General features: G+C 32.1%; 1 protein-coding gene across 3 annotated transcripts in view; it reads left to right on the plus strand.

The window, feature by feature from the left end:
- LOC145662710 (kelch-like protein 6) overlaps positions 1-24,473 on the plus strand; it is a 101,771-nt gene that overhangs the window by 63,224 nt on the left and 14,074 nt on the right. For all 3 annotated transcript variants that reach the window (XM_081728564.1, XM_081728563.1, XM_081728565.1), the window contains 4 exons: positions 9,957-10,074; positions 17,168-17,297; positions 18,994-19,231; positions 21,686-21,895. In XM_081728564.1, the coding sequence (XP_081584690.1) occupies positions 9,957-10,074; positions 17,168-17,297; positions 18,994-19,231; positions 21,686-21,895 (696 nt within the window). The remainder of the gene's footprint in view (positions 1-9,956; positions 10,075-17,167; positions 17,298-18,993; positions 19,232-21,685; positions 21,896-24,473) is intronic.

The following is a 24,473-nucleotide window of genomic DNA, read 5'->3' on the forward strand; positions in this document are numbered from 1 at the left end:
AATGCTACATTCATAGAGCTGAAGCAAGCCTTGATGTAGTAGCTTTTCAAATTTGCACAACTCTTACTTCAGCAAAATTGAAACATTTTAGTTGGATGTTTAGATGTTGAAATAACGCTTAAATGAAAGCGTTATTTAAGCTTTATTTTATGAAAATTTTTATCTTTCAATGGCTTGCAATCAAAAACAATAATGTTAAGTTGTGAACTTAATACTTTAGGTACCTGCCTTAATCTATCTTAATTGCAGCTTTAGTACTAAATGCTCAAACTATCTAAGGTAGATTGACTTTAAGTAAAATATTATGTTTGATTTGTTTTAGTTCTAAGATATTCAAAAATGAGATGAGCTTCATCAGGAATTGACTGAGCACCAGCATGAGTGGAGATTTGCTATATTAAGTTGTGTCTTTTGTGTAGCTATTGAAAATTAGAAAACAATTATGGAATTTAACGCGATTAGGTTCGGTACTCGTATGTCTCTGTTCGGGAAGACATTTCTATAATGCGAAAGGTTGGGTTTCACGTTATTTCCAGGTTCGATAGTGCCCATTCATGTTCGAGTCGCTAATTCGATAAAGTGATTAATGGTTAGAGTCAGTTGTTCGGGCGTTAATTTATAACGTGGCCGTGGCTAGTATGAAACGTCAACCAAAAAAAGGAAGTCTCATACTCATATCAATTAGAACGTGTGGTTGAATCAACGATAAGGTACACATTTACAATACACTTATCTTCTCCTGAACTTTCAGAACACATTCGCAGTGATAGTGAACTATTTACGAGATTTAAAACCTTGATGACAATCATTTCGATGACGCGACTATATGTCACAAAGCATGCGTGTGTCAGTATAAAGAATTTCAAATTATACTTTATTCCGACAAAAAACAACTTCATATATGTTGGGAAGTCCAAACTTATATTAAAAAAATATAACGAAATCAAAAATTTAATTATTGGAATATATGTATTTTGAAATATATAGATATTTTCACAACAAGATGAATACTTACTTTTTATTTATTTGTGTAAGCAATATACAGAATCAGTTATATAGTGCACACATAATATGTGAAAAATTTCACCACTAGCAACAATATTACACAAAAGAAACCTTTTTTTATTTTACAATTTTCGTTGTCTTATGTATTAGCCCAATATCAAGTAATTATCACTGGAAATATATTATTATTATTATTATTATTATTATTATTATTATTATTAATAATAATAATAATAATAATAATAATAATAATAATAATAGCCCTTTTGTATGCTGGCAATTATTTTCACTATCGATAATTAATTCAAACACTCATTTTATTTTTTTATATCTTTTGCACTTTCCACTGAATACTACACACACTTCACATGTAATTGGGGATTGGGGGTTATCGTGCTGACTCCCTCTGCTTCTTTAAAATCAGACTTTGCTTCTAATGTATATTCCCATGGTAAACTCTATTTCAATTTATTGCATTTGGAAGATGTTTGATGTTCTTTGTGAAATAAATGTGCATGATCGAGTAATCCATCATTTCCAAACTAAGTTACCCGTAATCGAATTCCGACGTTTTGTTTACTTATATAAATACACTTATTTCAAAATATTATCGTGCTGTAACATCACCACTTTATAGAATAAAATTTAGCCGAAACTTTTGTTCGATTAATAACTAATCATGACGTTTTTTGTTGGATATTTCTTGTTGTGCGAGATTCCGTCCGTCTCACAGTGGGATACCTATCGCACACGCACGCATATCCCTTGGCGGGCCAGTTACCAGCGACAGTATTCATACGTCAGTACAATAAATAAATAAATAAATAAATAAATAAAAAATGAAAAATAAAAAAAATAGGTGATTCACACTATATTATAAGCAAAAATTATTAACACTGCACTATATAAGCATAATACAGTTTTATGATAGTTTTCTATTCATTCCATAAATTTTCACTACATAAAACTTTTGAATATATCTGTATGACCATTACCTTTCTGGGAATATATTTCGGCACTAGTTATGTCACCCTACTGTCTTTGTTCTAAGAACATCAAACAACTACGCCTACTATAATCTGTTTGCTGAGCGCTACGAAGAAGAATGCTGTTGTGCTACAAAGAAAAGTGCTGCTGACGAAAAATTTGCGCTGCAACTCAGGAGCCTCATTCCACACGAGATGGGACTTTTGGGAATATAGAGAATAATAAAAAGGAAAGGGTCATCCACTTATACTTAATCTATCTTATTTGCAGCTTTAGCACTAAATGCTCAAACTATCTAAGGTAGATTGACTTTAAGTAAAATATTACGTTTGATTTGTTTTAGTTCTAAGATATTCAAAAATGAGATGAGCTTCATCAGAAATTGACTGAGCACCAGCATGAGTGGAACTTTGGTATATTAAGTTGTGTCTTTTGTGTAGTTATTGAAAATTAGAAAGCAATTATGGAATTTAATTAAGAAAAGTTCTGACAAATTAGTTAAATGTATTACATTAGTATGTTTATACAATAAATAAAAACATGTACCCACGTTACGTGTATAAGGTACTGTTCATTGTTTATGTACTTTAATGAATGAAAATTATAAAATATGTAAATAAATATTCTTCTTCAGAGACGTTTCGGCTGTTCTGTTGCAGCATTCTGCCTCTCTTTAAACCAAAAGCTTCTGAATTCCGTTGATTTTATTTATAGATCACTGAACAATAAAATGAATTAAATTAAAAACTGAACAAATGTTCAAAAATGTAACATACATTTACAAACTTGATCAGTAATATGTCGTCACGAGTTTTGTACGACATATTACTGAATAAGTTCATGGATGTTCATTTTTGGATAATTGTACAGTTGTATTTAATTCTATTTATTCTTCAGTGATCTATAAATAAATTCAACAGAGTTCAGTTTACACTACTTTGTTTAAGGAAAAAAGTGTCTTCAGGATGTAAAGAAGCTTTTGTTTACAAAATACGTTTGTATGTAGACCGACGAAGTCAGTAACAGGGCAGTCAAAATATTGTAAGATTTAAGTAGAACTATTTAAGTAGAACGTAAGATTAATACTGTTGATCATAACATACTTCTGGGAAAGTTATTCAAACATGGCATGAGAGAAGTTGCCTTCAAGTGATTATACAATTAGAAGTTCCACAAGATAGTGTACTAGGTGCATTGCTTTTCTTCCTGTATATAAATAACCTTCCAAATTACGTGGAGACTGTTCTGTTACATTTTACAGATGATAACTCCTTCCTAATAACTCGGAAAGATATAAATATCTCAAACTAGAACATCAACAGAACCCTAAATAATTCCAAGGATGGTTTTAAGAAACGACTTATGCTAAATGAATCAGAAACAAAATACGTAGTTTCTGAACTACCGAATGACAAAAGAATAAACGAAGCAAATATAGGCCTAGGAACTAAAATCTTACATAGAGATAAAATACGTAGTTTCTAAGTATAATACTAGACCAAAATCTCAAATTTAAACATCACATAAAACAATTGTGTAAAAAAATTGAGCACAATGTGCGTTGCAATCCGTTCATTAATTGAAACGATGGAAATGTATGCAATTGAAACACTATATTATACGTGTGTAGGATCTCATGTAAGGTGTGGAATTATGTAATGGAGTAATATAAGATTACGCGAAGTCTTCAAACTACAAAGTAAAATTATCGGAACTATCGAAATAAAATTATCGAAAATTATCACACAAAATAACAAAAGAACTCACTGCAAATCATTATTTAGAAATGTAACTAACCCTACCATCACTTTACATACTAGACTGTGTAATGTACATAAAACAAAATCAAGAAATATGCAAAAATGTAAATTACATAGCCATAGCACAAGAGCTAATATAAATATGCATGTCCCTCCATGTAGAATAAAACCATATAGGAGTTTTTTTTTTTTTTTTTTTTTAACATTCATTATTCAATTATGTACCACAAACTATTAAACTGACTAAAAATGTTAATAAGTTAAGGCAGCAGTGTGAAAAATTCTATTAAATGGTACATTTTATTCTGTCGATGAGTTTCTTAATGAAGAATATATACAATGGCTCAGGAATAACTGTAGCAATTGTTATTGTTTTATTTAATAGCATTCATATAAATAACAGTTTCATATAATGTAATCAATTAATTATATGTAATTGTAATGTAGGACTGGCAACATTGTCTGTCATAAGATGTAGAGTAGTCTGTGTGTGTAGTGAGCGGGTAGTCAGCAACTGGTAGTTAAGCTTTGTAATAAATATATTTTAACACATTTAACGTGTTAAATATTATTCAGAGAAACCTAAAGTATAATAAGAAAGACTAAAGGTTACGACACATGGCGCAGTCGTGAAAATACGCCAGTATACAGGTGGGCATTAAGTTCCTATTAATAATATAGCTGTTCTGTGGCGAGTAAGTGATTTTCAGAACATTGCGAAAAGGGAATCTGCACGCATACCAGAAAAATTAAAATTGGAGGGAAATATCCAAGCTTCGTGGCGACGTTTTAAGCAAAGTTTCACTATATACATGAAGGCTGCAGGACATAGTGCTAAGGCAGATGACGTAAAGGTTGCTATATTACTCAATGTAATAGGTGAGGAAGCAGTTGAACTTTTTAATACGTTTAATTTGACTGACGAACAACGTAATAATTACGATCAAGTACTCAAAGCATTTGAGGAATATGTTATTCCGCACAAAAATGTGGTGGTGGAACGTTATGTGTTTAATTCCCGCATACAAGAAGAAGGTGAAACATTTGATTCCTTTGTGACTGACCTAAAGAAACTAGTGAAGACATGTGACTTTGGTGAGCAGACAAATAGCGTAATACGAGATCGTATTGTATTAGGTGTTCGAGATAAAGAAGTACAAGGGCGCATGCTTCGGGCTGGAGAACTGACATTGGATAAAGCCATAGAAATAGGGAAAGCAGCGGAATTATGTAAACAACAAACTGAACTAATCTTATATATAAAAGAGAACGCACAAATCCTTTGTTCCCTCATCACGCTAATACGGCTGAACCAATTTCTTTTATTTTTGGGGGGTTATTAGGATTTGGACCCTAGATGGTTTTTATCATATCACTTTAATTTTTAATTACCAGTGTCTTGAGATAATTGACCATTCAAGTGTCCATAACGTACAAATCCTTTGTTAGTTCATCATAGGTAAAAATAAACGTATTTATATGCAACCCGCATGACCGTGTCACTCGGCGGGTTAACATAAATGACAGGCGATATAATGTTAACATTTACTGCAATCTACTATGGTTTTTATCATATCACTTGAAAGCGAAAACTTCCGGGATGACCGCAGCGAAGCGGGGCGGGTTAACATAAATGACAGGCGATATAATGTTAAGATTTACTGCAATCTTCTATGGTTTTTATCATATCACTTGAAAGCGAAAAAGTAAAAATTATCTAAGTAACAAAGTTTATTGCGTTCCGGGGTGACCGCAGCGAAGCGGGGTGAACGCTGCTAGTACATCATAAAAATGATGCCTCGATTGGAGCCGTAAAGAAAACTGCAGCGGCGACAAAAAGTGCAAGGGAAGTAGAAAAGCAAAAGCAGGTGGGTACAGAAAAATATAAAAATAAGGCACGTAGAAGTGACAGTACTTCACACTTAGTGTATTTATGTAAAAAGTGTAACACGTCGCACAGTAAAGCAAGTTGTCCGGCGTTTGGTAAGCAGTGTAGGAAGTGCAAGGGCTACAACCATTTTGCAGTGGGGTGCAAAATGAAGGCGATAAAGCGAGTGCAACATAACCAAATTCAGTCGGAAGAGGAAGACTGTGATTTGTTAGTGATATCGTCTGCCCAGGTTTGTTCAGTTACACAAGTGGGTAAAGTGCGTGAATGGACTGAAATGGTAAAAATTCAAGATCAAAACGTTAAGCTCAAGCTTGATACGGGAGCGGAAGCTAATATTCTTCCGTTACAGGTTTACAAGCAAATTGACTCACAAGCACAATATAGGCCTACAAATGTGGTGTTGGAAGTTTATGGTGGTACAAAAATAAAACCGTTGGGTATTGTAAATCTGTGTTGTACTCACAAAAATGTAAAAGCGAACATAGATTTTCTTTTAATTAAGGATAACAATAATGCATGCAAACCGTTATTAGGTCTAGATGGTTGTGTGAAATTTGGGTTAATAGAACGTGTGTCAATAAACCCCGTAAATGTTGTAAACAAAGATGAATTTTTAAGGCACAACAATGATGTATTTCAAGGTGTTGGTAAATATCCTGGTAAAATGCATATTACGGTTGACGAAAAGGTACAACCTATAACTAGACCTCCCAGAAGGGTACCGTTGACAATCCAGCCAAAATTAAAAGATGCGTTAAGTAGGTTGGAAAAAGAAAGGATCATTTGTAAAGAGGAAAATCCTAGTGGCTGGGTTAGTAATTTAGTTATTGTAGAGAAACAAGATGGCTCACTAAGACTGTGCTTAAATCCGAAGGATCTAAATAAGGCATTGAAAAGAAATTATTCTTTGCTTCCAACAGTAGAGGAAGTTAGTGCAAGGTTAAGTAATAAAAATGTATCTAGTGTTCTGGATTGGAAAAATGGGTTCTATCATGTAGAATTAGATGAGAGCTCAAGCAAATTATGTACGTTCAGTACTCCTTTTGGATGTTGGAGATTTTTAAGATTACCATTTGGCTTGTCAGTTGCCCCGGAAATATTTCAGAAGCTCAACATGAATTATTTTGGTGACATTCCAGGTGTTGTCATATATTCTAATGATTTGTTAATTGCAGCAAACTCAGAGGAGGAACATGATAAAATAATGAAGCAAGTACTAGATAGAGCTAGGCAGCTTAATGTCAAATTTAATCCCAAAAAACTTCAGTATAAAGTGAGATACTTAGGGTATATTTTTAATAAGCAAGGTATGAGACCTAACAATGATTTCGTTAAAGCTATCACAGAGTTGAGTATTCCATCCAATAAGAAAGAGCTACAAAGGGTGTTAGGCATGATTACGTATTTAAGTAGGTTTATTCCTCAATATTCAACTATCACAGCTCCATTAAGGGAACTGTTAAAAAAGAATGTAGAGTGGCAGTGGCTACCTATTCATACCAAAGTATTTAATGAACTAAAAATGATTGTATCAACTGCTCCGGTTTTGCGTACCTTTGACAGAAAGAAAGAAATAGTGATACAATGTGATTCATCAAGCCAAGGGCTAGGCTGTTGCCTAATGCAAGATGGCCACCCGATAGCGTTTAGTTCACGTAGCCTTACTCAAGTAGAGAAATCATATGCTCAAATTGAAAAGGAATTGTTGAGTATAGTGCACGCGGTTAAAAAGTTTCATTACTACGTGTATGGCAAACCAATTACTACTGAAACAGATCATAAACCATTATTGGCTATTGTAAAGAAAAATGTATCAGATATATCATCAAGTAGGTTACAAAGAATGTGTCTTAGATTGTTAAGGTATGATATTTCATTGAAATATGTACCGGGTAAACTAATGTACATTGCTGATTTATTGTCTCGTGATTTTTTGCATGAAACGGAGGAGTCAGATAATTTTATTACAGAGGTAATACATAGTTTAGCTGCTAATGTACAAGCTACTGAGTCAAAGAAAAAACTAATAATTGAAGCAACACAAAAGGACCCTGTTCTGTGTAAAATTATGAAAATGTATTATGAAGGTTGGCCTGAAGATAGAAAACAGCTCGATGAGTCAGTCAGGTTTTACCACAAATTACTTCATGAAATTGTAGTAGAGGATGGTATTGTCTTCTTAAATCATAAGATAATTGTTCCTACAACGTTGAGAAAAGAGATTCTCAATCAGTTACATCAGGGACATTTTGGTGTACAAAAGACAAAAGCTAGGGCCAGGCAAGTAGTATATTGGCCTGGATTAACAACTGATATTGAAACCATGGATCTGAAATGCCGAATTTGTGAAAAATACGGAGTATCAAATTGTAAAGAACCACTGAAATCGCATGAAATCCCAAGTTTACCTTTTGAGAAGGTAGGTCTAGATATTTTAGAATATGGTGGCAAATCATTTCTTGTGTTAATGGATTACTATTTTAAATGGTTGGAACTGCTACCGTTAAATTCAAAATCCTCAGGTGAAGTGATAGAAAAACTCAAAACAATTTTTATGACGCATGGAATTCCAGCTATTATTGTTTGTGATAATGTTCCGTTTGGGTCAAAAGAATGTAAACAATTTGCTAAAGACTGGGGTTTTCAGATTGTTAACAGTAGTCCTAGATATCCAAAATCAAATGGTCTTGCGGAAAAAGCGGTAGGCATAGCAAAAAGAATTCTTAAAAAGTGTAACGAGGAAGGAAAAGAGTATTATTTAGCTTTACTTGAGTATAGGAATTCTCCTATATTAGGCAGTGAGCTTTCACCGGCCCAAATTCTAATGAGCCGCACACTTAAAACAAGGTTGCCTATACACAAGGTATTATTAAAACCGAAAGTACAAGAGAATGTAGGTATATTGTTAAGAGAAAAACAAAACAAAGACAAAAGGTATTATGATAGACAATCAAAACAATTGGTAAGAGTTAAAGCCTGGGGACAATTGTCTGATACAAACAGGTCAAACTTGGACTCCAGGTCAAATCGTAAACGTACATGCAAATCCCAGATCTTTCGTTGTTAAAGATATTAATAACAGAGTTCTCAGAAGAAACAGAATTCATCTAAGAAAATCATACAATAAACCTGAATTTATAACGGTACAGGATGATGATAATTGTAAAACAGAAAATGTTACACACGATGATTCACAAAGTAATGTTAACAGTGAAGTAGTGACTGATAAAAGGATTACAGGTAATAATGTTCCAGGTAGTGACACAGTAACAATGCAAGATAATGTAAATGAAACTGACACAGGAGTTCGTAGATCTAAAAGACTAACAAGGAAACCAGTTTGGTTGAATGATTTTGTTTAAGTTTCAAAAGGGGAAGATGTAATGTAGGACTGGCAACATTGTCTGTCATAAGATGTAGAGTAGTCTGTGTGTGTAGTGAGCGGGTAGTCAGCAACTGGTAGTTAAGCTTTGTAATAAATATATTTTAACACATTTAACGTGTTAAATATTATTCAGAGAAACCTAAAGTATAATAAGAAAGACTAAAGGTTACGACACAGTAATCATAATATCTATTTATCATGTTAATTTTCCCTAACATGCTCTTACCAAGGTACAATTTTCACATTTATTTGCTACACTGAGCGCAATAAATTCAATACAACACAATACAATACAATTGTGTGCAAAATCAATTTAAGAGCATTTAGGTAAACAAGTTGTAATTTTCATTCATGTTGGAATGTTATATCTAACGTCCAGAGCAAAGATGCTTTTCCGTTACTAGATTTTCTTTGGATGATAGCTTGAAATGATTTCGACAACAGCTTTCGGTAACTCGCAGAGAATTATATTGTATCTTTATCAGTCAAACTTCATTTTAATTGAAGGGATTATTAAACATTATAGAATTACTCTTATTTATGACAAAACATTGAATAATTGTGTTTTTGTACATAATTTCAGTCACAAAATTGCTATTACTACATACCAATAAAAAGTTTTTTTTCGTGCAGCTGATATTTTGTGCTACAAAAAATTAGGATTTTAATTGTAACGAGTCTGTCATGTATTTTTAATTAAATTGTGTATATTGGTGAAGTTTTTTTTTTTTTTTTTTACTTTTTCTTTTGTTTTCCCGTTTCTTATAAATAATAATATATTCTGGAGATGAATCAACCTATTTAATGAAGAACGTTATTGTAACGCTTCTAGCATATTCATTACGAATATAGTATGAATTTATAGCTTGTTTTTGACTGTAATTTGAAACTGAATAATATATTTACAATATATTTTTCTTTATTCTAGTAATCCTGATTGTGTTGTAATAATCGGGAATGACTCAATTGCTTGTCATAGGATAGTGCTTGACTGTTACTCATCCTATTTTGAAGAAAATTGTTACTCGGAAATCATCTTACCAGAAGTAAATAATACTAATTTCATATTTTTTACTATATTTTTAAAGGAAAAAATAACTAGCATAATAATCTTTCATAAAAATTATAAGAAGAATAATCATTTTACTTGCAAGCGAATGTAATTTCTAAAACATATTGCACTTCCTAGCTTTCGGCCCTCACCTGGTTCTTCGAACACGGAGGTTAAAAACAGGAGAAAGAATAAGCTGAAGCTATGTAGTATGAATAAGTATCCAAAATCCATTTTATTATGTTGCTATAATCAGGTTAAAAGGGATTTATGTTCCAACAATCCTGAAACCGAAACTACTGCTTTTAAGCATGTGCTTTTATCTATATTCCGTAGGTAGACAACCATATTAAATAAGATTTTTACACAATATAGTTTCGGTACCGCATTAAAACTCCAAACCTTCAGGAAAAAATCATTCAATTTAAGAGCTACTACATTGATCCCACCAAAATATCACAGGTTTACGAAATAAAATATAGTTGCCAGGAGAAATATATAGGTATGTCAAAAAGAAACCTTTAATACGATTGAGAGAACACGTTAAGACAGAACTCGGTGTCAGGACTGTCGAAACATTTGGAAGAAACTCAACACAATATTGATGATTCAAAAATTTTACTTGGGGCTAAAAATGAAATTGAAATATTTGTTTTTGAAAATTTGCTTATTTGTTTAGAAATCCAAAGTAAAGTTGAGATAAGGGGTGGTTCCATAAGGAATGGAAGGCGTTAATTGCAAAACAATATTAACATGGAAGAGTTGGCTATTTTGCTGATTAACAAAATATACAAATTGGATTTATCTTATTGCAAGGTGCTGCTCCACCACTAGACAAATTGTTTTCTTTTACTTTTTTCTTTTTTGCACTGTTCGATCCTTCGATTCTGGTGAGTCCGTTTCTTTTACTTTCGTGATGTTCTTATTATTCCTTCTTCTGTTTCTAAGCTTCGTAACCGATGCTTCAGAGGATAGTCGGAAACTAGGATGTGCAAGAAGTTACCTGTAAGTAAAATGATTCTAAAAGTTCCTGAGTGTATTAATATATTGTCTGTATAAGAAGAATATTTTACAAATATAATGTTAAGAAAAATCTTTTTAACTACATTACAAATTAGCAAACGATGAGGTTAACTTATTTTTATATGACTCATAGATTTTCTTTCGAAAGAAACCAAAATCTGGAATCGTAGGAATTCTTTCTCGATCTGCAGCACCTTACATCCAGAATCAAACAAACAGTATTGATTGAATGGAGGCATCGACTGAACCTGTGTGATAAAAATACCAGAGTTATTTCGAACATATTCCGTAAAACTTGTACCTTTAGGTACGTTATTAAAGAGGAAAGGGAAATAAAAGAATAATATAGGAAACACCTGTAGCACAGAAAAATTAAACAAAAAAGAGCAAACCTTGGAAAAAAAATCCGAAAAATGGATTTTCGAGGAGACCTTTATTTTGATATCCTCAGTATATCCTGAAAAGTACTCTTGATTTGAACAGTGAGTTTTTTTTTTTTTTTTTTTTTCAATTAGGCCAATTATCAATTTTTCGAAGAAAATAGTTATGAGGAAAATTGTAGTTTATAAAATTATACACAAAAGAGGTGCTTGCGCTTTTTTGTTCTTGGAATCATTCGTTTCAAAGATATAGGCAGAGTTGTCTGAACTTTAGTAAGGTAAGGTTTTCAACTTGAAACTGTAAAATATCTGGAAAAATTACCACCGGATGAAAAAAAATATATATATTCGAGGTTAGAAGTTAATATTGTGGTTGGGGAAAGTCGCCTGTAATAAAGTTAGCCCGCACCAGCCTTTTCCTGCAAGTGGGATGGAAACAACTTTGAAAACTGAGATGGGGATCCCTTTCCTATTGAAGATTCGGGTTTTGGAAGGGAAAACAAATACATTTTATTCAAATATTTTCTTGATTCGTTATAGATGGCGCTGTACTCAGTGAAAATTAGTTTCATTAAGGTTACTTCAATTGGAAGCCTCTTAGTCCAGGAGGACCCTGAAAATAATGAATTCGGTACTAATCTGGATCATTTTAGACATCTTGTTTTTCACCCCTTCTCATCTGAACTAGGATATAAACAGAACCAGGAGTGTCACTATTCATTCCAGCGACTCTGAGAACTATGAATTCTACACTAATATAAATTGTTTACCATTATCTTTACGTCACACCCTTCCCACTCCCCTCGCTAGTAGAGGTGTCTTATATATGTATGTGAACTTGTTTTTGAAAATGAGTTTGCAAATCGAGTTTCATCTCCCTAACATGAAGAGCTCGTAAGATACTTTATTTTTGACATAAATTTTAAACAACTTTTTTCCCTTTGAACCTTCTCCTCTTCCCTTCTCACAGAAATAGGGTGAAGTTTTTTAATTTGAAACTGCAAAATATCTGGAAAAATTAGTATCGGATGGGAAAAAAATTGAAGTTAAAAGATAATATTTTGGTTGGGGAAAGTCACCTGCGCTAAAATTAGCACACACCAGCCTTTCTCTTACAATAATAATAATAACAATCTAAATAGACTATTTTTTCTTTGATGCAATTACTTAGGAGTATGTCAACTAAACGGTGTGGGTTTGCATAATGAACAAACGAACAAACATTCAATTTTATATATAAAGTATACCAGCTCTTCCCTTCTGAGTCTCGTTTCTCCTCCTTTAGGATGCGCATCAAAGAATTTTGAATAGCATACTTTATCTTCCTATTTATGGTTTTTTTCTTTAATTTGTATTTGTATACGGACAAATAAACAAACAATTATTCATTTTATAGTGGTGTGCGCTGTTTCTGTTTAGACATAATTTAGTTTTTATCTTTGAAATGATTGATTCTACTGGATAAAAGCCTGAGAATGTTTTTTTGTTATAATTTTATAAATTATAATTTTAAAATAACTATTTCCTTCAAAAAGTAATAATTTTCAAGATAATTTAAAAAAATTAGAATTCTACTTTTTTACCTCTCTCAAAAAAAAACGGTTAAAATTAGGAATACTTCTCAGGATATGCTGAGGATATCAAAATAAAGATCTCTACAAAGATTCAGCTTGTTCGGATTCTTTTTTTTTTTTTTTTTAATTAAAATCTAATTTTACCGGGCTGTTATATATAGATAATGTTTTGTTAAAATCGACGCAAGTATTGTTTGTTATTACTATTATGCAAGAGAATAAACACAAAAAATATTTATTTTTCTCTTTTATCACGAAGAGCTGCAAAGGCTATAAAGATGCTATAAAATACTCTGAATTATTTTGTCGCTGTCAAAAGGCAAAATAATTCCTGAGTACATACATTTTTTATGAGTTAACCAGAATATAGAAGAATAATAAGCAAAATATTAACATCTAACTTGTACTCGTAATTGGCAAAACACTGTTAATAGTTGATGCCTGCACATAAATACAGATGAGAATTATAAATAGATAGGTGACTTTTATATAACGAGATAGTTGTACTAGAGATGTATATAAAATAAAATAGAGATATTGTGTTTTATTCCTATAAAGTACCAACTGTAGTTAAGATTTGCTATTTATATTGTCTTTAATTATCTTTCTGTATCTTTTTAATATTTTCTATCCATATTGTTAGTAGTCAGCAGTAACATAGCGTGAAGCTTCAAAATGGAAGGGCTGAAATACTTCTCGGGAAGTGGTGGTTCATGCAATATATTGTTTTTCAGTATTCTATAGAATGCAAGAAAAAATATAACAATGCCTCTGTTTCACTGCTTCAAACAAACAAGTAAAAATTAATATGTATTAACTGTTCACAATTCAAACACAAACTCAAGTTATCCACTTCACTTTTAACAACAAATATCAGCGTGCTAATACAAAACTTTACTATTGAAGAATAAATCACAATAAATTATATTATTTCGAGCAGAACTGCCCGTTCTTCACACGAGAAGAATAAAGTTTAATAAATACAAAACAGTAATTTAGAATATTGCGTTATTTTCCTTTAGAAACTGAATAGTTGAAAGTAATGAAACACTTGTACCCTTATTTTTAGTGAAACATTTAAATAGCGAATCCAAAGAAACGTACATTTTAATATTATAGAAATTTCCTCTCTTTCCTCTTTAGACAATGAAACCACGTATTTTCTTATTTCTAATGAAAAATCAATGTATCGAATTTTACATCTACAACTTAAACGAATCCTCACATTGGACATTTTCTGAATAAATAATAATAAAAACAATTTGAATATTATAAAATCTATTTCCATTTTGTAACTTAGAAATGAATTTTCAAAAATGGTGAAACGTGTATTCCCTTCTTTTTAATTAAAAGTTTATGTACAGAATTTGACACCTCTAACTTAGACTGGATCCTCACATTGGACAATTTCTAAACAAAGAGTCTAAAATTGAACATTATAGAAATTGTACGACATTCTCGAAAACACTGAAATACGTATTGTTTCTATTGAGAAGATTATGTACCAAGCAGACATGGTATTCATTTTAAAAAGTGATGTACATCGCATGTTGACTGAAAATTTGGACATGAGAAAGCTGTGTGCAAGATGGGTGCCGCGTTTGCTCATAATGGAGCAAAAACAATGTCGTGAGGATGTTTCAATCAAATATTTGGCGATGTTCCACAGAATAAAGCCGAGTTTGTGCGTCAGTTCATAACCATGGATGAAACGTGGGTTCATCACTTCACATCTGAGACAAAGAAACAGTCAGAACAATGAGCTGAAAAGGGAGAATTGGCTCTAAAGAAGGCTAAGACAATTCCATCTGCTGAAAAGGTCATGACGTCAGCTTTTAAGATGCGCGTGGGATAACTTTTATTGATTATCTTCAAAAAGGAAAAACAATCAAGTGAACTGTTACGCAAACTTATTGCAGCGTTTTAGTAATGAAATCAAGAAAAAAAAAGGTTCCATTTCGCGAAAAAGAAATATGGTTCATGAAGACAATGCATCAATTCATACCTCTTTTGTTGCAATGGTCAAAATCAATGAGTTAAACTCCGAATTACTTCCTACACACCCTATTCGCCAGATTTAGCCCCTTCGGTTTATTTTATCTTTCCAAATTTGAAAAAGTGGTTCGGTGATTAAAGTTTTATCGACGATGAAGAGGTTTAATGACTACGTATTTTGAGAAGCTCAACGATTCACACTATAAACAGGGTATCGAAGCTATTCAACATCGCTGTGAAAAGTGTACCGAGCTAAAAGGAAACTATGTTGAGAAATAAAGGTAATTTTTCCATTTTTTTTTTTTTGTTTTGTTTTCTTTGTTAGATCAAGTGTTCTTTGTTAGGACTACCTTCGTAGCTACCTTGACATTGACTACGAAAGGAAAAAAATGGTAGTTCACTTGTGTATTAATAGTATCCATAACAATATACATTATTATTATTATTATTATTATTATTATTATTATTATTATTATTATTATTATTATTATTATTATTATTATTATTATTATTATATTCCTTTTGCGTCTGCGTTTAAAAGTTGCTAAGTGTGAATGATATTGTTTTTAATTCTCATATCTCGGTGGCGAACTACGAAGGTAGTATGAAATCTCATACTCCTTCTTCTAAACGATATGGTTTGACTCTTGGTCACGTTTGCCAAAGTTTCACAAAAGGTCAGCTTCGTCTTTCTTCATCACTTCCCTTTAAGTTTCTGTATAGTACTCAATAGTTTGTTCTGTTGGAAATGATGACGAAGTGATCGTCTGTGTGCCCATTCTCATGCGATAAAGAATATACTACGAAAGAATAGAATAGTCTTCACAGTGTTCTTGGAAGGGCTAAACTTGAACAGCTGCTATAGCTCACCTCATGTTTATACCGAGCATTATAAAATAAATCGTATAGTAATAAAATGCAGTATATTAATGATTAGGAGCATTACTTTGACGTAAAAACACAAAGCGCAACATTTTCATATACTTCATGGGCTATAGTCATTGTAATGTTCTAGGTTTTTTTTTATTACTGATTTATCCTTTCTTGATTTTTCTCAGGAATGACTTATATCACGAAAAGATTTTTAACCGACTGATGCGTCTAATTTTTCAGTTTTCCGATAATTGTTTCATCTATCATTGCTCTCATTGTCATCGGAAAAGTGAAAAATAGAATCCACCAGGTGAATAAAACATTTTAATCGTATTTACAAAATGCATGAGTTACGCAAGTTGACCAATGCTATATCGTAAGGTTAGTAGTAGTTCTCACTGAAATACTGATCTATGAAATATAAACAAAATCGCTAGAGTCACTTTCAAGGAAATTTCAATTTTTTACTTTCACTATCCATTATCCTACTCTTATTTTAAGGGTTGAAACATAATCCCCGATATGCGACTGCAAAGGCTTATAAAAATCTTAAGATTAAAATTTAGTATGTATACACTGAATGGTGTGACCTCTATGTATTGTACGTATATCAAGAAGAACAGATGGACATTCAAAAGCATTTTTTCTGCTATTAGGGCCATGAAATATGCAAATCCGTTGAAATCCCGATTCGATTTTATCACGATCACAACTTTCTTCTTTCTTCATTGTCGTTCGAAACTTGCAAAAATAAAGAAAGTACCTAATCGTACACTACATTAAAGAAGAATATCAGCATATTTTGCGTTGTCGAATCAAGGTTCCTAAGGTGAATTAAGAGTCAAAAGATGAATAAGCATTCATATGCCTACCTCTGAAGTTAGAGTGTAATGATAGCTTGTTTCTTCTGTAAGTTTTAATAATTATCCATAAAATTCACGGTAGTTGTAATGCCTGGCTTTTTACAGTTAATTTTATAATACATCTGAAGAAACTTAATTCGTTTAAGAGTAAAATATGACTTTCTAACTTTTTATTCATGATTTTTGACATAAATACGCTTTTTAACTATGCCCTTAAGGAGGCTATTCTACGTTCTTCTAAATGGCAATTTGAGTAATAAATAAGTAAGATTGTAATAGGAAGACATCCAGAATGTACAATTAGAGAATAAAGAAATTTAAAATACAATTATTGAATCATTAAGAAAGCCATGTTACTTTTATTATTTATTTACTTTTAGGATATAGTTACTCCTCGAGCTTTTGATACAATCTACTTTTGGATGATGTGTACTGAGAACGAACATCAGGTCATTTCACGCTCCAATATCCTTGAAGTCCTCACAGCATCACAATTTCTAAAAATTAAAGGTGATTCTTTTCATTTGTAAGTCTAAATATTTATAAGCAAGCATTTTTATATTTATCAAAATTTAAATTTCTATAAACAAACTAATTGTTTCCAACCAGAAATTTTAAAAAAAATGTATTGTTCATTATAATTTAGAACCCAAAAGGTTAACAATAACTATAATTCTTGTGGATTTTTTATACTGCTCATATCTAAATGTTTAAACCTTCACGTTAAATTTTCGCTTTCTTTCTAAAACCACTGTCAAGGTAATAAAAGTGATAGAGTGATGGATAAAATCATAAGGGAGAATGGAAAATAAATACTTTCTTCTGGAAATTAATTTAAATTATCTTTCTTGTCCCTACTTTCAACTTGTAAACGTTTATTGGGAAGATAATATCTGTTGCTTTTGGAAAAAGGGAAACAAGTCCAAACACTATGAAAACATTAACAATTTTTTTTACTCATTTTGTTAGTGGATTTTGCTGACAAGTGATTGTTTGTCCTTAGTATTCGAAATACAATCGTTGAAGAACAGCATTATGTTAATACAAGCCCTAACAAACTGAGTAAAAATCTTTAAACGGCTGTATCCTAAAATAGATTTTGGACTGGTTCTCCTTACACCACTGATATATCTTTTTCCACCCTGAAGCGACGGAGAATACTTTTTGTCAAGTATGCTCATGAGCATATTCAATTTGCTTCTTTCCATCCTGAAATATATATATATCAAAAGCTTGTTCTATTTATTTCATGAACTTATCTATATCTGATAACCACCTGTTCTAATAGTAAGATATAAGTAAGTATATATTATATTAGAAGATTTGATCAGCACACATACATATGGTGTGTTTCCGTGCTTAACTTCCACTGGAAGCGGAGCTTTAATGAAAATCGAAGACATAATCTGTTTAAGGGATTTTATCAAAATTAAATGAACAGGAATTTTAGGAATTATCCAAAAAATGGATCAAAAGATTGCGGTCTTGGCCAAGAATTTTAGGAATGGCCCAAAAAATGCATCAAAAGATTGAGATATTGGCCAACAATTAGCTTTTGGATCAGTGATCGCAAAATTTTTGAACGCCCCTAAATCGAGTTTTCGTATTTTCTACGGAGTAAGCACATCATACTATGTTAAGTGATACTTTGGGTTTGGCTACACTATATGTAGTTCTTCAGATATAAGGCATACAAGAAAATTTTTGATTGAAATATATCGGATCTTTTGATGCATTTTTTGAATCAGGGGCCACAAAATATTTGAACTAAATCGAGTTTTTGTATTTTTTACGGAATAAGCACATCATTCGTAGTTAAGTGATAGTTTGAATTTGGCTACAGTGTATGTAGTTCTTCAGAGATAAGGTATACAAGTAAATTGTTGCCTGAAATATATTGGATCTTTTGATCCAAAAACGTACCCTTAATTGGCATTTATTGCTTTTACAGATTGGCTCTTTAGTGGTCTGAAAGCCAGGTACTAGACCAATTATTGAATATAAAGGCGAAACCACTAAGCCAGTGGAGCAGATATAGGGTAACCAGTTTGTTTATCCTGTGGTTTCAGTAGTATAATTCAGTATATTGAACTTTAACAGTAATAACATTTACTATTTTATAGCAAAGATATGAATTTTCTGTAAGTATTTATTGATTAATTCAGTTGAAATATGCATGCAACTTGTACTAATATTAACTTTGCAGAACTTGAAGAACAGTGTTGGGTTTTTATTGATTCGAACGAAGTGTTTAATGAAGAAACGGCGTATCTTCTATATGTTGAAGCTAAAAATTTCAAAACTATTTGCAAAGAGATTAGACAAGTAATGCTGCCTCGAATAACAACTTTCTTTTTGGTACTCATTACTACCAGAGATTTTGTAGAGCTCTCAGTTGATGATGTATGTGCCATCCTTCAATCAAGCTACATTGCTGTTCACAAGTAAGACCCTTGTGATTATTAATTTTTAGTTCAGTTATTTTATTTATTTATAATAGGTTTCAGATACAGCACTAGGCCATTTTACACTGAAACATTTTATCAATTATGTAACATAACAATTATGTTTGTGAAGTACAGACATAAATCGATATTTTATAACATCTAATTTACTTTAGTTAAATTACAGTGAATTTTAAACAATAAAGATATGCGCTTGGAACGTGATCTGTGTCGTAGAGCACTGCTCTTAAGTTTGGAAATGCATGACTGATCTGTGAGTAGAGCAATAGTTAGCATACTGGGATGGTCGCCTGGAGACTCTTGTTCGATCGGTAGTCTAGGTTGCACATTTTCATTCTTTAAAATTTAGATTATTATTATTATTATTATTATTATTATTATTATTATTATTATTATTATTATTATTATTATTATTATTATTATTATTATTATTATTATTATTATATTATAGTGTTTACATATGCCATTTTAAATCTTAGCTGTAAAACTTACAGCTCTATGTTAAAGGCTCATTTTATTTAATTTTCATTTGGCAATTTTTCAATATTACTTTTAATTGTAAGAAGTCTTTTGTATTCGTTTGTTTTAAATCGCACTACTCTGTCCTTTTTCATGTATTTTAAGATGTTCAGATTGAACACTCTGAATGAATTCGATTAAATCCAGTACTTAAATATTTAAGGCGAAAGAATGTTCGTTTATCATTCTTTACAACTTAAAAAAATCTTTTTTAAAAGTAAATTTATACTCAGAAAGTGTAATATTGTCCTTGTCTGTTAGCTATTTCATTAGCTCTTTAAAAAATGTCACATTACAGTTTATAAAAGAATGATTCTCATACATATTTTAACAGTACTGTAAGAGACAATAGAAATCATCGATAAAGTAAGTTATTTATTGCAATACAATATTTGTTAGTTTAGTATGTAATATACAGTATCACACACAATAGAAAACTAATTAACTATAGGACCTATAGAGCCCAAAGGCTTTCACCATAGGCCCGAACCATATTCAAAAAAGCTTTCTACTAATTTCTGTCCTTAGCCAACCAAATCAAATATTTAATAGAGATATTTGTATTAACTCTAGCGGGAACGAGCCTGGCAAATTTACCAATATTAGATTACTTATATTTTGGTTAGTAGGTATCAACTCCACGAATTAGATATAAAATTTAAGTTCTGGAAAATGTCAGAACAACGTCGTTGAATTAATGAACATGAACATGAAGCACACTACTGTGGAGAATTAGTATGGCATACTCCAGTTTTATCTATTTTTAATGTTTCTTCATTTACTTGATTTTACTATTGCGATTTGTACATTTTGTACGTTATTAATTGCTTAGAGTTCGAATGATATTCAGTCCGATCATCTAAGCATATAGATAATATTACATCACGTGCATTCAAGAACCAAGATAGTTTCATAACTTAATAATAATAATAACTGCACTTACATACTGTAAGTTGAAAATGGGATGCAACCACTCAGTAGTTCAATAAAAATTAGTTTTAAATTTCGTTAACCTAATATTTTGAATTACGTCCTTCTAAATAGATTGTATTAGTCTCTATATTCTGTACCAGTAAATACTACGATAAACTCAGCTAACTATAGCCGAAGTCGAGAGATTTAGACATTAGTACTTGCGTAAAATTAGCTATAATTTGTAGGTTGTGAAGAGCCCTAGCCAACATTAATTAGAGTAAGTATTTATGCACCGATGTAACTTGTTTGAGGAATTAACTGAAACATATGGTTATGATTATTAATACTCTGCAGAAAAGTAATATTCTTTTGTCAGTATTCACAGTCTATAATTAATTCGACACAAATATTAGTATTGTCACTTCTTAACCCTAGGCAAAAGAGGAGGTGTTATTTCTTTAATAATCATTTATCTGCTGATCAGCATCACAACATAAAAATTAGTATATTGTTCAATGGCAATTACTTGGTGTCTATAACGTTGCAAACATTGAAAATTAATAGTTTGTTTCAAAATACTAAACCATTGTATTGATATATATTTACAATAATTTATTTACAATAAAGAACATCTTCCCCTTTCTTCTTGATTTGCCTATATAACAATTGTTGACATGTTTTTAACTTCAGTTCTTAACTCTGATAATGATCAAATCATTATAATGAAAGTATGCTATCTATCTAGTCCAGTCGATCTTCACAGATATATGTTACTATTAACCTCTACAACGCCAGTAGATGATTGCCTCTCACTTCAAGTGTAGCAGATTTTGATTCCTTTCTATGAACAATTAATAAGCGGGGAAAATAAAAGATACATAAAGTTACAACTTTAATTTGAGAGTAATCCAAAATAATAAAGTAATACATAAACAAATGAGTCACGCAACTTAATGGTCGTAACTTTACCAACATAATGCATTTTAAAAATATTTGCAGTGAAATGGAGGTGTTCATGGCTGGTATTCGGTGGTTATTGTATGATTGGAATGGGCGTCAACAATATGTAGAAAAGGTGATGTCATGTGTACGCTTTGGACTGATCCTTCCATGGCAGCTGGTCGATATCCGACGGAACCATGAAAACGAAGAGTTCATCCAAGTTTGTCAAAACCCTCAAGTTCAACAGCTGATTGAAGATGGTTTAGCGTAAGAATATCATATTTTTTCTTAAATAATATTTTTACTGTTAAAACATAAGTATTAAACTTGAATTCATTTGCTGAAATCGTAGAAACTCAAAACTAACTAACTAACTCTATGGCTTATGGAACCCGGAGGTTTAATGCCGCGTTCACAAAAGCTCTCCACTGACTTCTATCCTTAGCCAACTGGATCCAGTTTCTACTTTGTATTCCTATCTCTGCGAGATCCATCATAATAATATTGTCCTCCTGTCTCCGCCTAGGTCTTCTTAATGGTCGTTTACCGATTGGCCTTCCAGTCAAGACGTTGAAAACGTTTCTACTTTCTTCCATCCTAGCTACATGACTTGCCCACCTAAGCCTCCTAGATTTGATGACCCTAACAATGTTTGGTAAACCGTATAAATTATGTAGTTCCTCGTTATGAAGTTTCCGCCATTCCTCATTCCCGTTCCTCTTGGGTCCGAATATTCGTCTCAGGATCTTGTTCTCAAATACTTTCAGTCTATGTTCTTCCCACAGAGTAAGCGGCCATGTTTCGCAACCATACAGAACAACAGGCATGATTATCGTTTTATATATTTTAAACTTCAAATTCCTCGACAGAATTCGCGATGGCAAGAGATTTTGAACTGAATAATAACGTGAATTCCCTGCTTTTAGTCGACATTTAATTTCTTCGTGAATATGATTTTCGGCTGCTAATATTGATCCTAGATATTTGAAAGTATCCACTTTATCAAAAATATTATTCAATATTTTAACGCATCTATAATTTGCTGTATTACGGTCACAACGCACTTTCATTTATTTAGATTTCTCTGCATTTACTTCTAAACCCAAGTCCCTGCAAGCGTTTAATAAGATCTCTGCATTTCTTTCTATTGTTCTCCTATCATCCTCTATTAAATTTACATCATCAGCATATGCCATAACCTGGTGAATATCGTTCAACTCTAGGCCCTGGTTGCTATCTTTGATTTTCCTTATAGCGTATTCCAGAACAAAGTTGAATAATAATGGCGACAACGCATCTCCTTGTTTCAGGCTATTTTCGACGTGAAAGCTCGTGGACAAAAATTTTCCTACCCGGACTTTACTTTGGGATTCATTTAAACATATCTTAATTAATCTAATTAGCTTTCTCGGTATTCCAAGTTCTGTAAGAACGTTGTAAAATGTATCTCTCCTAACCGAGTCATGAGCTTTTCTAAAATCAATAAATAGTTGATGTACCAGGGTATTGTATTCCCACTTCTTTTCGAGTGTTTGTCGAATGGTAAATATTTGGTCGATAGTTGATCGATTTCGTCTAAATCCGCACTGATAATCTCCAATAATTTCATCTGCGTATGGGGTCAATCTTGCTAATAGAAAATTTGAAAGGATTTTATAGGATGTTGAAGAAGAGAAATGCCTCGATAATTATTACAGTCGCCTTTCTTGTGAATTGGAACAATGATTGATTCTTTCCACTCTTGCGGCAATTCTTCCTTGTTCCAGATAAGGAGAATGAGTTTGTGTATCTTGTTCCACAATTTTTCGCCTCCAGCTAAAATTAACTCAGCCGGAATTTCGTCTACACCCGGAGGTTTATGTTTCTTTAAGTTCTTTATAGCGGTTTCTATTTCTATTCGGTTAGGTTCTGGAATATACGGTTCTGCGGTGTGTATCTCCTTTTCTCCACGCACAATAGTTTTTGGCTGCGTGTTCAGCAAATCGTTAAAGAAATCTTTCAATTTATTTAAAATGCTATCCGTATCTGTGAGAACTGTTCCGTCAGCTTTCTTTAATGTATAAGCACGAGGTTGATAGCCTTTCTTAAATTCGTTGATTCCCTTATACATGTTCCGAAAGTTTTTATTTTTACTATTATCCTCAAGTTCCTTAATTTTAGGTTTCAAAAAGTCGTGTTTCTTTGTTCTAAAAGTTTTGGAAGTTTCTCGCCTGTTGTCTACGACATTTTGTGTAGTTATTTCATTCGGATTTTATAGCCAACGTAATTTTGCCTGTTTTCTGGTTCTCTGCTAGTTTAATGCATTCCTGGTCGAACCATGGTTTGTTACTATGTATTTCCGCGTGTCCCAATTTTTCTTTTTCTGAAATTTTAATACTATCTCTAATTTCAATCCAAGTGTTCTCAACACTAGTGCACTCCGAATCTTCTAAAGCCGAGAATCTATTCGAAAGTTCAATCTGGTATTCCTCTCTTACCTGACTCTCATCTAATTTCTTTAAATTGAATCTCTCCGTTTTCGGACATTGAATATTTGTTTTATTCAACGATAATCTCTCTCTTATCATCGCTGCTACCAGGTAGTATGATCAGTGTCACAATCAGCCCCTCTAAACGACCGGACATCAATTATGCTAGATTGCCTTCTTCTATCTACTAAAACGTAATCAATTTGATTATGTGTTTTTCCGTCTGGTGATGTTCATGTGTATTTATGAACGTCGCAATGTTGTACTCTTCACGATTAGGTTTTTGGATGTTGCAAAGTTCACGAGTCTAACACCGTTGTCATTACTTTCCTTATGCAGACTTTCGTTTCCTATAATGGGTTTGAAAATACCCTCTC

Source organism: Thermobia domestica, chromosome 10 (genome assembly GCF_964235325.1).
Source record: "Thermobia domestica chromosome 10, izTheDome1.hap1.1, whole genome shotgun sequence".
NCBI lineage: Eukaryota > Metazoa > Arthropoda > Insecta > Zygentoma > Lepismatidae > Thermobia > Thermobia domestica.